Source organism: Theobroma cacao, chromosome 8, assembly GCF_053813885.1.
Source record: "Theobroma cacao isolate CCN51 chromosome 8, ASM5381388v1, whole genome shotgun sequence".
NCBI classification, from domain to species: domain Eukaryota; kingdom Viridiplantae; phylum Streptophyta; class Magnoliopsida; order Malvales; family Malvaceae; genus Theobroma; species Theobroma cacao.
The window spans coordinates 4,552,098-4,564,742 of NC_142646.1; the positions used below are offsets into that span (position 1 = coordinate 4,552,098).

The 12,645-nt window shown below is 33.7% G+C and overlaps 2 protein-coding genes across 3 annotated transcripts; both read right to left on the reverse strand.

Annotated features, from left to right (window-relative positions):
• Positions 1-1,292: 1,292 nt before the first annotated feature.
• On the reverse strand, positions 1,293-3,012 carry LOC18592015 (3-oxo-Delta(4,5)-steroid 5-beta-reductase-like). The gene is made up of 2 exons (XM_007018489.3): positions 2,782-3,012; positions 1,293-2,698 (listed from the first exon to the last, which is right to left on the reverse strand). The coding sequence occupies exons 1-2, from the start codon at positions 2,818-2,820 to the stop codon at positions 1,568-1,570; spliced, it is 1,170 nt and encodes a 389-aa protein (XP_007018551.2). The 5' UTR covers positions 2,821-3,012; the 3' UTR covers positions 1,293-1,567.
• A 7,258-nt stretch (positions 3,013-10,270) lies between these two features.
• Positions 10,271-12,492, reverse strand: LOC18592016 (ARM-repeat/Tetratricopeptide repeat (TPR)-like protein). Of its 2 annotated transcripts, none has more exons than XM_088808993.1 (2): positions 10,665-12,492; positions 10,271-10,472 (listed from the first exon to the last, which is right to left on the reverse strand). In XM_088808993.1, the coding sequence occupies exons 1-2, from the start codon at positions 12,490-12,492 to the stop codon at positions 10,366-10,368; spliced, it is 1,935 nt and encodes a 644-aa protein (XP_088665119.1). In that variant the 3' UTR covers positions 10,271-10,365. The 2 variants fall into 2 exon arrangements, with proteins under 2 accessions (XP_088665119.1, XP_007018552.2); XM_007018490.3 differs by having other exon boundaries at positions 10,653-12,492.
• Positions 12,493-12,645: the final 153 nt, after the last annotated feature.

Here is a 12,645-nt window from a genome sequence, read left to right on the forward strand (position 1 = left end):
TGATAAATGCATTTGCACACTTAGTCTAGACAGACAAATACAACACATTCCATAACCAAACTGTCCAAACTCACAAAAGAGATCATTTGAGGCAACCTAACATTTTGGTTCAGCATTCCACTCAACCAACTCATAATTTCCGTATCTTTCAGGAAACTGCATCCCAATGTTACCAACAGCACCGAATGATTCTCTACTCCGCATTACAAGAGGTCAAAGAAGCTTCAGATCAGCGATGGAGAAAACTGATGGGAAAATATTTAATGGAAACCTTGAATATGCAAATATTTGGTATCAAAATTGTGGAATCACAACTAACTGTGATAGCAGAATAATAATAGGCTGATGTAGCTGTAAAGAATCAAATGTAACACAGTAATCACCGGCTTTGGAAGCAAAAAGTTCAATCAGCATCTCCTCTGTAGTCAAGTTGAATGAAAACTTACTGTTACATAACCTCAGACTGAAGTCAGACAGGGTATTTCAAACAACTTTAACCAGATAAGGGAAGTGATCAGAGTACAAGAATACAGTTCCCTGCCAAATTAACTCTGCCAGGTCCTTAAAGTTGGGCTTCATCTCAGAATTGTTTTGTGCTATTGTCAACCCAATATGAATTTCACCCAATAATGATACATGAGTAAGCAACATCATCAGAGGGAATGTATGCCAATTACTTCCGTCCATTTTAAAATAACATATGAACCTCTGCCAAGCCTTTAAATAGGTGGGAGGCATCTCTCTATATCATAATTCAAGCAAAACCATAAAGTAAAAAAGAAGGCAACTAATCAACAAATAAATGTTAAAACTTTTACCCATTGCTATTGTTTGTGTGTCTGTTAGGGGCTTATTGACAAAGAACAACACCTTCCAGCTCCAGATAAACAGATATCGTCATGATTTGGCTCAGAAATGTATATTTCTTTGAGAAAAGGAATGATATGCATTAATATACACAAAGATAACCATGGACTATAATACTTCAAAGCATTAGCATATAGTTACCCAGATGTTAATACTTCAAATTTCCAACGCTTTGTAAGTTGATCAAATCCAGAAAATGAACTAGTAAATTATATGGCAAAAGGACTCAGCACAGCAGTCTCTCCAAGTGCTTGGAAAAGAAGAAAGAAAACCTTAAATATACTATAACTAGCATCTCACATTCAATAACATGATAGCCTGGACATGTTAAACATGTGTCAGTAATCTGCTTGTTTCATAGTTGCCTCATTCTGTAACATTCAAATGCATGAATTCCAAACTTAATTTCGAAGTGATATGCAAGCTTTGTCTAATAAAGAAGTTTTATTGCATAATTCAGGCTCGAACAAGATAAAGAACGAAGCGTCATAAGCTAAAAGAAACAATAAACCTTACAGCATCCCCCCAAATGCAACAAAAACTTCTCTTGGAGCCTACGCAAGTGTTTCCCATATCGAACAGGTCCAAGCGTTTGCCGCTAATAGCTTAAATCTCACAAGTTCACATGTACTTACTTTAGAGCAACAACAACTATAACAAATTAATCTCCGTTACCAAAAACTGGAAACAAAATAGTAAATCAAGGCACAATCTTGTAAGCCTTCATCTTATCAATCCACGTAATAAACGAATTCTTGGAATTCCGAAACCCCAAAAATCCATGCTCCTTACTCTTATTCATACTCGACAGCGGCGGCTCCCCTGCTAAGATCAAATCAACAAACCACCAAAGTCCCACCTCCTCCAACCTCGTCTCTTCCAACTGGTTCTCCTTCACTATCTCTTCCCACACTCTTTCTTTCCCTTTCATCATCTCAACCAGCCCCAAATTCTGCCCTTCCTCGAAACCAAATTCTTCTATCCCAAATTGCTCCGCCAAAGCTCTCCACAAATGCTTCCACTTAAAAACATCCCCATTATTCACATTAAACACTTCGTTTTTTGCATACGGATCCACCGCCGCCCATATCTGATGCTCCGCAATCAAATCCGCATCCGAAACATTAGAGTAACTTTCCCAAGCGGCTCTAATTCCAGGAAACCACAACGGTTGCCCTTCGTGTTTACAAATCGCGGCGTAAACGCAAAGAGTTCCAACGATGTTCATTAAACTATAAGGCGAAAACCCGAATATCACATCGGGTCGGTGAACCGACCAGGTTAATCCTTCTTTTTTCTCGGTTTCTTCGAAGAGGATGTCTTCTTGAGTGTAGTAAAAATTGGGAGCGTTTAACCGCGGTAAATCTTCGGTGAAAGGCGGATCGTGCGGTTGGATTTTACCCAGCAATTCCAACGGTCCGAGGTAATTTTTGGTTCCGGTTTGGAGACAGACATGGCGGAGATTGGGTGCGTTAGGGATCACGGAACGCAAAACGTTCCGGAGCATGGAACCGTTGATTTCGCAGTTCTCGGCTTCGGATGATCGGTTGATCCAGCTGACGTAGAAGATGTGGGTGACGTCGGTGAGTGGAGAGAGCTTCGATTCGGTGTCCTTGGGATCGGATATGTCGCACTGAATGTACTCGATAGGATGGTCCACGTTCCAGTTGGGCCGGGGGCGACGAGCTACTCCGTATACTTTCCATGGGCCGCCGGGGGTGTCGGTTAATGGAAGGATTTCGGCCAGGCTGTTACCGACTATGCCGGTCACTCCAACTACCAGTCCAACGCTCTGGAAGCTTATCGGCGCTTCACCTTCCTCAAATTTCTTCTGCAAAAATTAAAACAAAAAATAAGCACCTTTCGTAATGGTAAACAGAAAATTTTTAAGCCTGAGAAGAATCGGGGACTTGCCTTAGCAGCGCCAATGGCACCAGCCCACCACCAGCTCATGTTTTTGATAGATAACTTGGATTGGGTTTGTGGGAAAGGAAAGGAAATGACGATGGAAATAAAAAAGCAAGGAGAGTGATGATGGGACTTGGAACTAACAGTCTGGCTCTGGCGTTTAATTAATCAGGGGTTCGAAGATTCGGATTGGCGGAACGTTTTCTTGGGCCGTATTCAATCGTTTGATTTATAGGAGAGGAAATGAGAGCCAGAGAAAAGAACAAAGGGCTGAAAGTAGCCGTGACAACATCATATCGGGCCAGGTTTGGAGATTTATGTGGACCCAAGTGGGGGTATTTCAGTCTCTTCGTGAGGAAACCGACTATAATTCTACTGTCAGTGTTTGCAAACTTTTTTTTTGAAATTCACTGTTTGCAAACTTAATTCATTTTATATAGTTCAATCAATCAATTATCCTTATTTTAGTGTTTTTTTCCCCCCCAAATTCGAATATATTTTGTCTGAATGGACCGTATGAATATATTACGTTTTTCTTTTATTGAAAAAGCTAATCTCAATGTTTATAAATGACGTAGCTTTCTTCCTTTCTTGAGTTACTTTTGTATCAAACTAAAGCTGGCGTAATTTTACAAAAGTTCGTGATCCATTTAAACACGGAGAACTTATTTGGCTTTTACTGTCGGCCTGGTTAATGTTTTTTAAATTTACATTCGGTTCAAAATTCAATCCTCATTTAAATTCATTTAACTTAAATTTTATAATAAAAATATAAATATTATAAAATATAATTTTAAAAAATAACTATTAAAGAAAGCATTTTAAAAAAATAAGAGTATGTTTATAAATGAAATATATAACTTATTTATAAGCTAATAACTTCTTATATAGATAGAATTTATAAAATAATGTTTAAGGTATTTGATTGGAATGGATTAAATCCTAATTCACATCCAAATTTTTTAACATATATAATCAAATATAAAAATTCACATCATATTACACTGTTATGTCTAGTTTGTTTCAATTGCTTGATTTGGTCTAAATTCTTATATAATAATATAATTAACATTAACACATATATTTATAATAATAAATTTTTTTTCTTAATATAAAAAACTATATTCAAAACCTAACCTCCTGTCAAGCCAAACTTGCAAGCTATACGGACCACTAGACCTATTAAGAGAAGGTTAAGTAGCTAAGTCATACATTGCACGATCCAAATGCCTATAAGAGAATTTAATATAAAATATTACAAAAAAGGGGTATATAGAAAAAAAGCTACTTTAAAAAATATATGGAAAAAACTCTACATGAAATGTTTGGAACTACTGAAAACTATGGAAAAGAACTATTTATGACATGAAAACCCATAAAAAAAAACCGTTAAAGATATGAATATTTTCGCTAACTAGAAGTCCAGAAGCTAAATAGTGGGATTGCTTAGCTGTTTCTGTACTAAACGTGCAGTAAACATTTGAATGTAGTAAAGAAGAGATTAGTAGTACTGTATTAGCGCATATGTAGAACCTTTGACAATGAAATTTGTAAAAGAGACGTAACAAACTTTTCAAGTTGATGGAACCTTTAACAACCGTGACACATGGCATGGTAAAAGTTGTATTTGTACGAGCAAATAAAAATCAACAGATTCCACCCAGTGCACAAATAGAGTCCCGATGCATTCTGATAATGAAATTTTAAATTTCTTATCTTAGGCCGTGCCTTTAATTTTTTACTAGAGTGATGGCCCCTTCGCACGGGTGTTGAATTTTTTGTTAAAAATAATTTTAAATTATATAATATTATAAATAAAAAATAGTAATTAAAGACAAATAGTTTTAAATTTAAAAAGATTATAAATGATAGCAATAACGATAAATTAAAGATAATTATTTTAAAAAATCATTATTTTTAAAACATTTCATCATGTCTTATTAAGCAAAATTTTTAATTTAAATAATATTTTTTTAAAACATTAGATTTTTTATATCTTAATTTATGCTAATGTTGATATAATCAAATTTTATTAATTGCATGATTCTAATAGCAAAATCAAATTCATATTGAGAAAATATAATATTTTAAAAGTAATTATTGATAAGCTACATAATTGATATAATAAAATTATTAAAAGAAAATGAATATTTTTAGAAAGTCAAAATAAAATGATATTGATTACACTTATTAAAATTTTTTTGGTTATAATGATGAAATTTTCTAAATTATCTTCAATTTTAATTAATACTTTTCTATCTTATATTTTTATAATTATTTAGAATTAATCCACTTTGTGATCCATATCATGTCTCATTAAAAATTAAAAATTTATTTCACTTCAAACTTGGATGAAATCCACAAATATCTATCCAAATATTTTATTTTATAATATATATATATATATATATAATTAAAGATATTTTCATATATCTTAAATTTGTATGTAAGTATTAAGAAAAAATATTAAACCTCACTATTTTTTGCAGTAAAAAAATAACCCATCACTGACCAGAATATTAAAAAAATAGAAAAAACAGACAAAAAGTCCAAATCTTGTTCCAAGCCTGTGAACAACACTCCTCAATCACAACCCAACGCTAAAGATGTTGACACGTGACAAAATAAAAAAGTTTCATTGAGCTTTCTTTTAACCATGTAATAGGTATTGGATCCAAAACCTAATGAATTTTTACCTATTTAAATGAGCCCAACGAGGATGCAAAGTTGGCCTTCAGAAACTTGGGCTACAACCCAAGTAGAATGCAGCAGTATATATATATATAAACGAAAAGAGGACGGGCAAACAAAATGGAAAAACTATCAACTTTTTTTTACAAAAATAAAAGAGATAATTTAAAGATTTAATTATCTTTCTTATTTTATGATAAAAGCAAATAGTAGAGAAGCAGAATGAATGAGCAGGGGCAACTCAATAAATTCATAACATAAAGCAAAATATGCAAATGAGGTTTTTTTTTTATTAAAATTAAAAAAATTATTAAAATTTATTCTTTCAACTTTTTGAGATGTAAAATTTTTAATTAATTTTTATAATCAAGTTCTTTTAATATTTTTCTTAATTGGTAATATAACCAATCTATTTAATATTTCTTAAAACATTGATGATCTTAAATAAGATTTTACTAATTTTAGTTTTAAAAAACTTTTTTATCCTGAAGCAATACTTACTGAAATTATTAATATTATTCTAAAAGCAATATATGAATTTTGAAAAAAGAATCTAAGTCTTTTTATATAACTAAGTATGTTGATTGGAATGTTATCTTTCATTTGTATAATTTCTTTTAAAATTCTTAAATTTGAAAATAAATTTAAATCATCAATACTAGAATAGTTGTTATATTTTAAAGAACATTTAAAATTATGGCAATATTCTTTCAAACTATTATCATCTAATGACTTCAACTTTTTAATGTTAAATAGAAAATCAAAAATACTTTCATATATCTTAAATTGTTCAAATCTACTTTGGAGTGAAAAAATTGCTTGATCTAATATATTTAAAAATTAATTAATTCTAAATGATTCTTTAGAGATCTTATTGTTTCATTAACATTCTCATTGAATTGTTTTTTCTATGAATGATACGTGTATCACGAAATTTAGGTTTTATATTCATTTTAAATGCAATTTCTTTATAAGAAATCATAGTAGATGCAAATACATATTATTGTTAGTTGAAAGGAAATAGGAGAGATAATTGAGAATTAGTATTCTAAGAATTGGAAAGAAATAAAAATCGAGATTTATTGATAATTGCATTATATACAGTTATCTTGCCATATTTTGAGTGATAAAATGGCTAAGTATTTGAGTTTAGGCAAAGTTGTAAGTAGTTTTCTTTGTTTTTCTTTAACTAGTTAACTCATAATTGAGCTAGTTTATTTCAAGTTATTTTAGTTCTTTTTTATGCTAAAAATGCCTATTTTTAACTATGATTGATTTAGTTCCTATGTTTTCAAGGTCCTCAAAAGAAAAAGGATCAAGTGGCAAGGAATTACACAAGTTGATCAGGCGTAGACTTTACTAAACATACAATGGTATTTTAGACATAACTCAAGCTATAAAAGTCCAATCAAAATGATTCATAGATAATTAGAAAGTTAAGAGGAAGAGCTATAACTTTCATGTTTATCACTTCATCCAGTTCTGATCAGAGAATGGTCAAAATTGCATTAGAAGTAGCTTGATCGTAGTAGCTCTACATTGGGTAGCTTGAAGGAACCACAACATTGCATCGCTGTCCCCCCTCACCAAACAGAACCTCCAGCGCTGCAGCATCAAGCTCCCAGCACTGCAGCATTATCTAGTACTACAAACACTACCTTTGGCAGTGAACTCAACGCTACAGCATTAAACCCCCAATGCTATAGCGTCAAGTTAAACAATGTGGACCCTTCAATTTTTCAGATCAGAAAGTCACTTTTAAAGATTATAAAAGAGAGTTTTTTTTAGGGAAAAGGAAGGGGGAGGAGCTGGAGCAGCTTATCATCAGACATAGAAAAAAATTAAGGATTTGGTCTACACAAAAGAGGAAAAGGGAGAAGAGAAATGAAAGATTTTCTCGGGAGCTGTATCATCCACATCAGCTTACCTTTCTCACACTTGTTTCATCTTTCTCTCTTTTTTATTGTAGAAATGAACATTTTTCTAGGCATATTGGGTTTTGTATTAAACATGTTGAATTAAATTTGTATTCCTAGAATTGTGGTTAATCTCTACTTGTAGTTTGGATACTTTCATTTCCTTTTACTCAATATTAATGGGTGTTGTGTTGTTTGTTTCAAATCAATGATTATCGCTTCTAATTGCTTGATCAACAATTAGATTGAGTTAGGTCTCTAAATGCAACTTGACAAAGGGAATTTAGAACAGACTAAGAATTTGAGTAGCATGTGTTCACTTCACTTAGGGCATAGGTGATTTGATTAGTATTTAGAATAAAAATATACTTCAATACCATGTGTAGCCAAGATTAGGGGATAAGCTTATTGAACCTACCTTAATTAATTTACATAGACATATGAAAAATTAGTTAAGATAGGTATGTTTATAATATCTCGATAGAGAATTGTAAATAAATTTGAACTCTAGGCTAACAGCCAACCCTTTGATATAAGTATAAGAAATGAAATTAAATCCAAATGAAAAGTAGAGTATTTCCACAGTCCTAGGCTCCATTTTACTGAACTCTTAGAAATTTCTTAGCATTAGTTCATTAGTTTAGTTTGTTATTTTAATTTCAGTTTTAATTAAATTTTAAAATTGGATTCACTTGGATAGGATTAGGGTGCTAAATTTTAGTAATTAGCAAGAGTTTATATACAATTCCTTGAGGAAGCGATACTTACTTACTATTATATTATTTGTGCAACACGTACGCTTGCACGTGTGTAAAAATATAACAACATTTATTAAGCACGAAAAATGAGAAAATATGTTATTTATTAATTATCTTTAATTTTTATATATTTTTAATGAAAAATAAGGATGTGGAAGTAAAAGAAAATAGATGTTTATTAGGTATAAGAGAATAAGTAAATTTTTAATTTTATTAATTATCTTAATTTTTATATATTTTTAATATAATTAATTATAATATAATTATTATAAAATTATGTATCCTCTCTAAATTTAAAACCTAAAACTCTTGTCTGGGTGGCTTTTAACCAAGGGCCGGCCCTGAGAATGACAGAGGAAATAACCTAAGGTCCTAAGCTACGAGCTGCTTCACATGGAGATATAGACCATATCCCATGCTTAAAACAAGCCTTAAATTCAAAAAGCACCGTACAAACCTAGAGCTAAAGACAGAAGAGTAAATATAGCCTCGAATCAATCAGCGAATAAACAAAAAGTATTGCTTTAATATATAAAAAATAAAAACGAAAGTCGTATAATTCTACAAGAAGATCCAGTAGTATATGTTTAGCTCCATAGTGGAGGCCGCAGTCAAGAAACTAAGGTGCGAATCTGCCAAACTTAAAGCGCACATTAATGATTTGTTTATAAAAACCTTATTGATAGTACGTAAAAGTTAGTTATGAGTTGCACTCCACTATACGCAGTCATCCCTAATGCATGCATTCTCATTACACAATATATAATTATCTTAAGCGTTTATATATGAAGATTTACCCTTTTTCTTTTGGGGTTTTTTCCTGCTTCCCAAGCTGGTAGATTGGACGGCTGATTTTCCAGCTTGACTGACGTGTGATCTCAGGTCGCTATATTATTTGTTATTTGGAGTTTGTTCTCATCTTGGGTTTTGGCAGTGGTTGTGTCCTATGCATATATAGACTGAGAATTAGTAGGGTTGTTTAATTTGCAGTGTTGTAATGATCTGAAGTGCAGATAAGATTAGTATAGAGCAGCAGATGCATAGTGTCTGAGAACTTGTAGATGAGGAAATAGATTAGCCTTCAAAACTTGCATTGTTGTAATATCGTATATATCATCCTGTTGATAAACTTGTCTAAGCATTTCTAATAAATTTCATTCTAAAGCCTACCTAGAAAGGTTTCTGCTGAGAAAAAGGCAATACTACATGTCTTTATGGTTTTGGGAGATATACAGTATCCTGACGAAATGATAATGAAGGTTTTTCTAATAAATATGCAAAGACACTTTTTCTTAATTCCTTGATTAGAGGCTGCTTGGATGAGTCAGGTCGCATTGAGTTGGGTCATTAGGTTCTGAAAAAAATTTAGGTTATGATTGTTTTGAGTTTGAGTTATTTTGTTCAAATCAATTTGGGATAAAATCGTTTTAGATTTGATTCATTCGGGTTTTTCGAATTTAAATTATTTGGATTCATCAAATGGTTGGGTTTAAAGTAAAATCTATTTAAGTTCATGTTAATCTTTAAAGTCGTTCGAATTCGAATCATTTTGAATTTAAAACAATCCAAATTCGTATCGTTTTGAGTTCAAGTAATTCTGAATTCAAATTTGATAGATTTGAATTGTTAAAATTTTTTATTAAATCAAGTTAAGTCGAGTTCAGATCAAATGAATTAATTTTTGAAATTTAAATTAATTTTACCGACCCTAATCTTAATGCCAGCTTTTAAGAAACCCATTTATGTTATATAGGCTTCTACTCTATATCTACCTTAGCATCCTCGCCTTGAAAACTAAAAACAGTAGAAAGTCGAGTGCTGGGCTGATGATGATTGATAAAAGGTTGGCTTTTCTGTGCTTTGGTTGATTTTGTTTTCTTCTTCAGTCAATACATTTTTTCAGCAATGTGCTCAAGTGGTCCTCTCCACCCCTTGCCATATATTTTTACTTTTGAAAAATAAAAGACCCACTGCGAACACCACTGGCATTCCACTTTCATGGTATCTCCTCTTAAAAGTGAAAATTGAAGTCATTATCAGTCATGGCTGTCATTTTTTTCTCTAACTCAAAACAGCCAAAATATTTCTCCATGATAATTTTTTAATTTGAATCACAAACAATCCGCAATGTCATGGAGAATTTGAGATTAATGAACCATATATGGAAAACTTGATGCCCAAACAAAGGCATCATTACTTCAACATGTAGTGATCTTTATTTGGCTTTACATAGATCGAGCCACAACAGCTTTGTTTCTTCTTCTTGCCCTTTTCGTTTCTTTCCAGCTTCTTTCCTTTACAATCAAAGGTTCTTCAATTATGGTGGACAGCCCTGAAAAAAGTTACCAGCAAAAGTCATAAACACTGCAATCACGAAACTAAAAGGTGCGCTATCACTTTAGAAGCACGCCAAGTTGCAGAAAATGTATGTACTACTAGTATCCATTTGAATTTCAAAAGATTGAGGTGCAGTGACTTTGTACTATTTTATGATAATCAAGTAAATGCTCACCGGATGCCATACTTTTCTTCTCCATCATCATCCTCATCATTTCATCACATTCTTGGTCTTCGTTGCTACTTATCTCATAATCATCGTCTGATTCTTGTACTGCTCGCAGATGACTGATCGTGGCCTTCGATTGGGCATTGGCAAAGAGCCATGTGGCATCCATGTGTTTGCTGATCATACGAGCTGCATTATATGGAATCTTCAAACGCTTGCTAGTCTCTGAGTTGATGCAGCCATTGATGAACATTATACAGTCCATCAAGCTCTCTTTAGCCAACCCTTTCATGTCATAAGCCTGCGATCGTCTCCACAAACTTTTACCATGAGAATTTGCAGGATTGGAGAGACAAAGAGCTCGAGTCGAGTCTCTGATGGCAGCGTCAGGGTCTCTAAGCATCAAATAACACTGAGCTCGATTACTGTAGAGAACCATTCTCTCTTTTCTAAGCTTCAAAGGGCATGCATCTAATGCTTCGGTGTAGCTCTTTACAGCTGCTTCTACATCTCCCAACCAGAACATATGGTTTGCTTGTTGCTTAATCAGGTTTCCTAGGACCCTTCTTTCTTCAACTTTTTCCTCGGACATAACTTTTTCTCTCTTTCTCCTTTCTACCTTCAACTCCCATGTTTCCTGTAAACCCTTTTGAACTTGGCTGTTCTTGATTCTAAATTTGCTTTGTTTATAATCTAAGAGGAGGGCTTTTGTGATTGTTTCACCTAATCTTGATCTGTCTCCCAGGCTTTTGAGTTCAACCAAATCGATAAGAAACATGGTGGCAATTTCAATAACCTTGTACCTCGTATCTGGGTCATTGAGAAGCAATAGAAGACAATCAATGGCCATGTACTGCCAATCATCTGATGATCTCGAGAGATGACATAGATTCTCTAAGACATCCTTAGATTCAGAGATGCTTTTTCTTCCATATTTACTGTAGCACAAAATTCTAATCAGTCCCACCCCAGCTGGTGATGAGTGATTTATCAATCCACCCCACATTCCAGACAATTTTGTCAAAAACTCTTGCTTACAAATAAGATTCAGAGATCTCTCTTTGCAAGCAAAGCAGTTGAGAAGATAGAGAGACCAGCACTGAAGCTGGCTAGCCCATTCTTCAGCCTTCCGGTTTTCCATTTCCAAACCACCAACTCCTCTTGTAAGCAAGTCACAGTGATATTTTGATCTCTTACTTTTATCCTTCACACCTACAAACTTAACATACACTTCATCCAGGCAAGTGGAAGCTAAGTGCATGCCTAATCGCACTACCTCCTCTTCATAAGCGGCTACTGCTTCAAAGGTTCTCTCATAGCTGGCAAGGTGACCAAGAGCTCGAACCGCAACTCTTTGTTCAACCCAACTTATCTTTCCCCTTAGAAGCTCCATTAATGGAGGTATCACACCTGCCAGGACAGCTTTCTCCGCAAACTCAACCTTGTTCATAGTATAAGAACCAATAACATGAGCAGCATAGTAGGGAATGTAGATGTTCTGGTCCCTAAGAAGCCAGCATCTATCATTGATTCCTTTGTCTATGAAACTTGCCATGCAGTCAAAGATGCCAAGGGATGGGAACTCAGGATCATCTGGCTGCGTCATGGCAATATTCCAAAGGCCACTCAGCACCAAAACATGTTGTTGGTCATCGCCGATGAGAGGCATTTCCTTGAAACAACTTGCTATTCCAGCTCTTCTGAGAGATGGGTCTGGCTCTTTCATGATACAAAAGAAACAAAATGGATTGCTGCATGTCTGCTCCAAAACCATTTTGTCAAGATCGCTGGTTTTAGGAGTGGTAAAGATGGGAGTCATCTTCCCCTTTTTCTTTAGGGAATCCATTGCTTTAGAACAAAGACTGGGTTTAGTGTTTCCAGGATTTGGGCAGGGTTAGGGTTTTCTATAGTACTATAAAGAACCAGGTGATGAAGAAGAAATTGGCAAGTGACTAAAGGTGGCTAATTAGCAGTGTAGTGACACCTAGCGGCGCATGAA

Coding starts and splice junctions, on each gene's coding strand:
- LOC18592016 (XM_007018490.3), bottom strand. CDS start 12,492: ATGGATTCCCTAAAGAAAAAGGGGAAGATGACTCCCATCTTTACCACT. Junction 10,473..10,652: donor GAAGAAAAGTATGGCATCCG/GTGAGCATTTAC, acceptor AACTTTTTTCAG/GGCTGTCCACCATAATTGAA.
- LOC18592015 (XM_007018489.3), bottom strand. CDS start 2,820: ATGAGCTGGTGGTGGGCTGGTGCCATTGGCGCTGCTAAG. Junction 2,699..2,781: donor GTGCCATTGGCGCTGCTAAG/GCAAGTCCCCGA, acceptor TAATTTTTGCAG/AAGAAATTTGAGGAAGGTGA.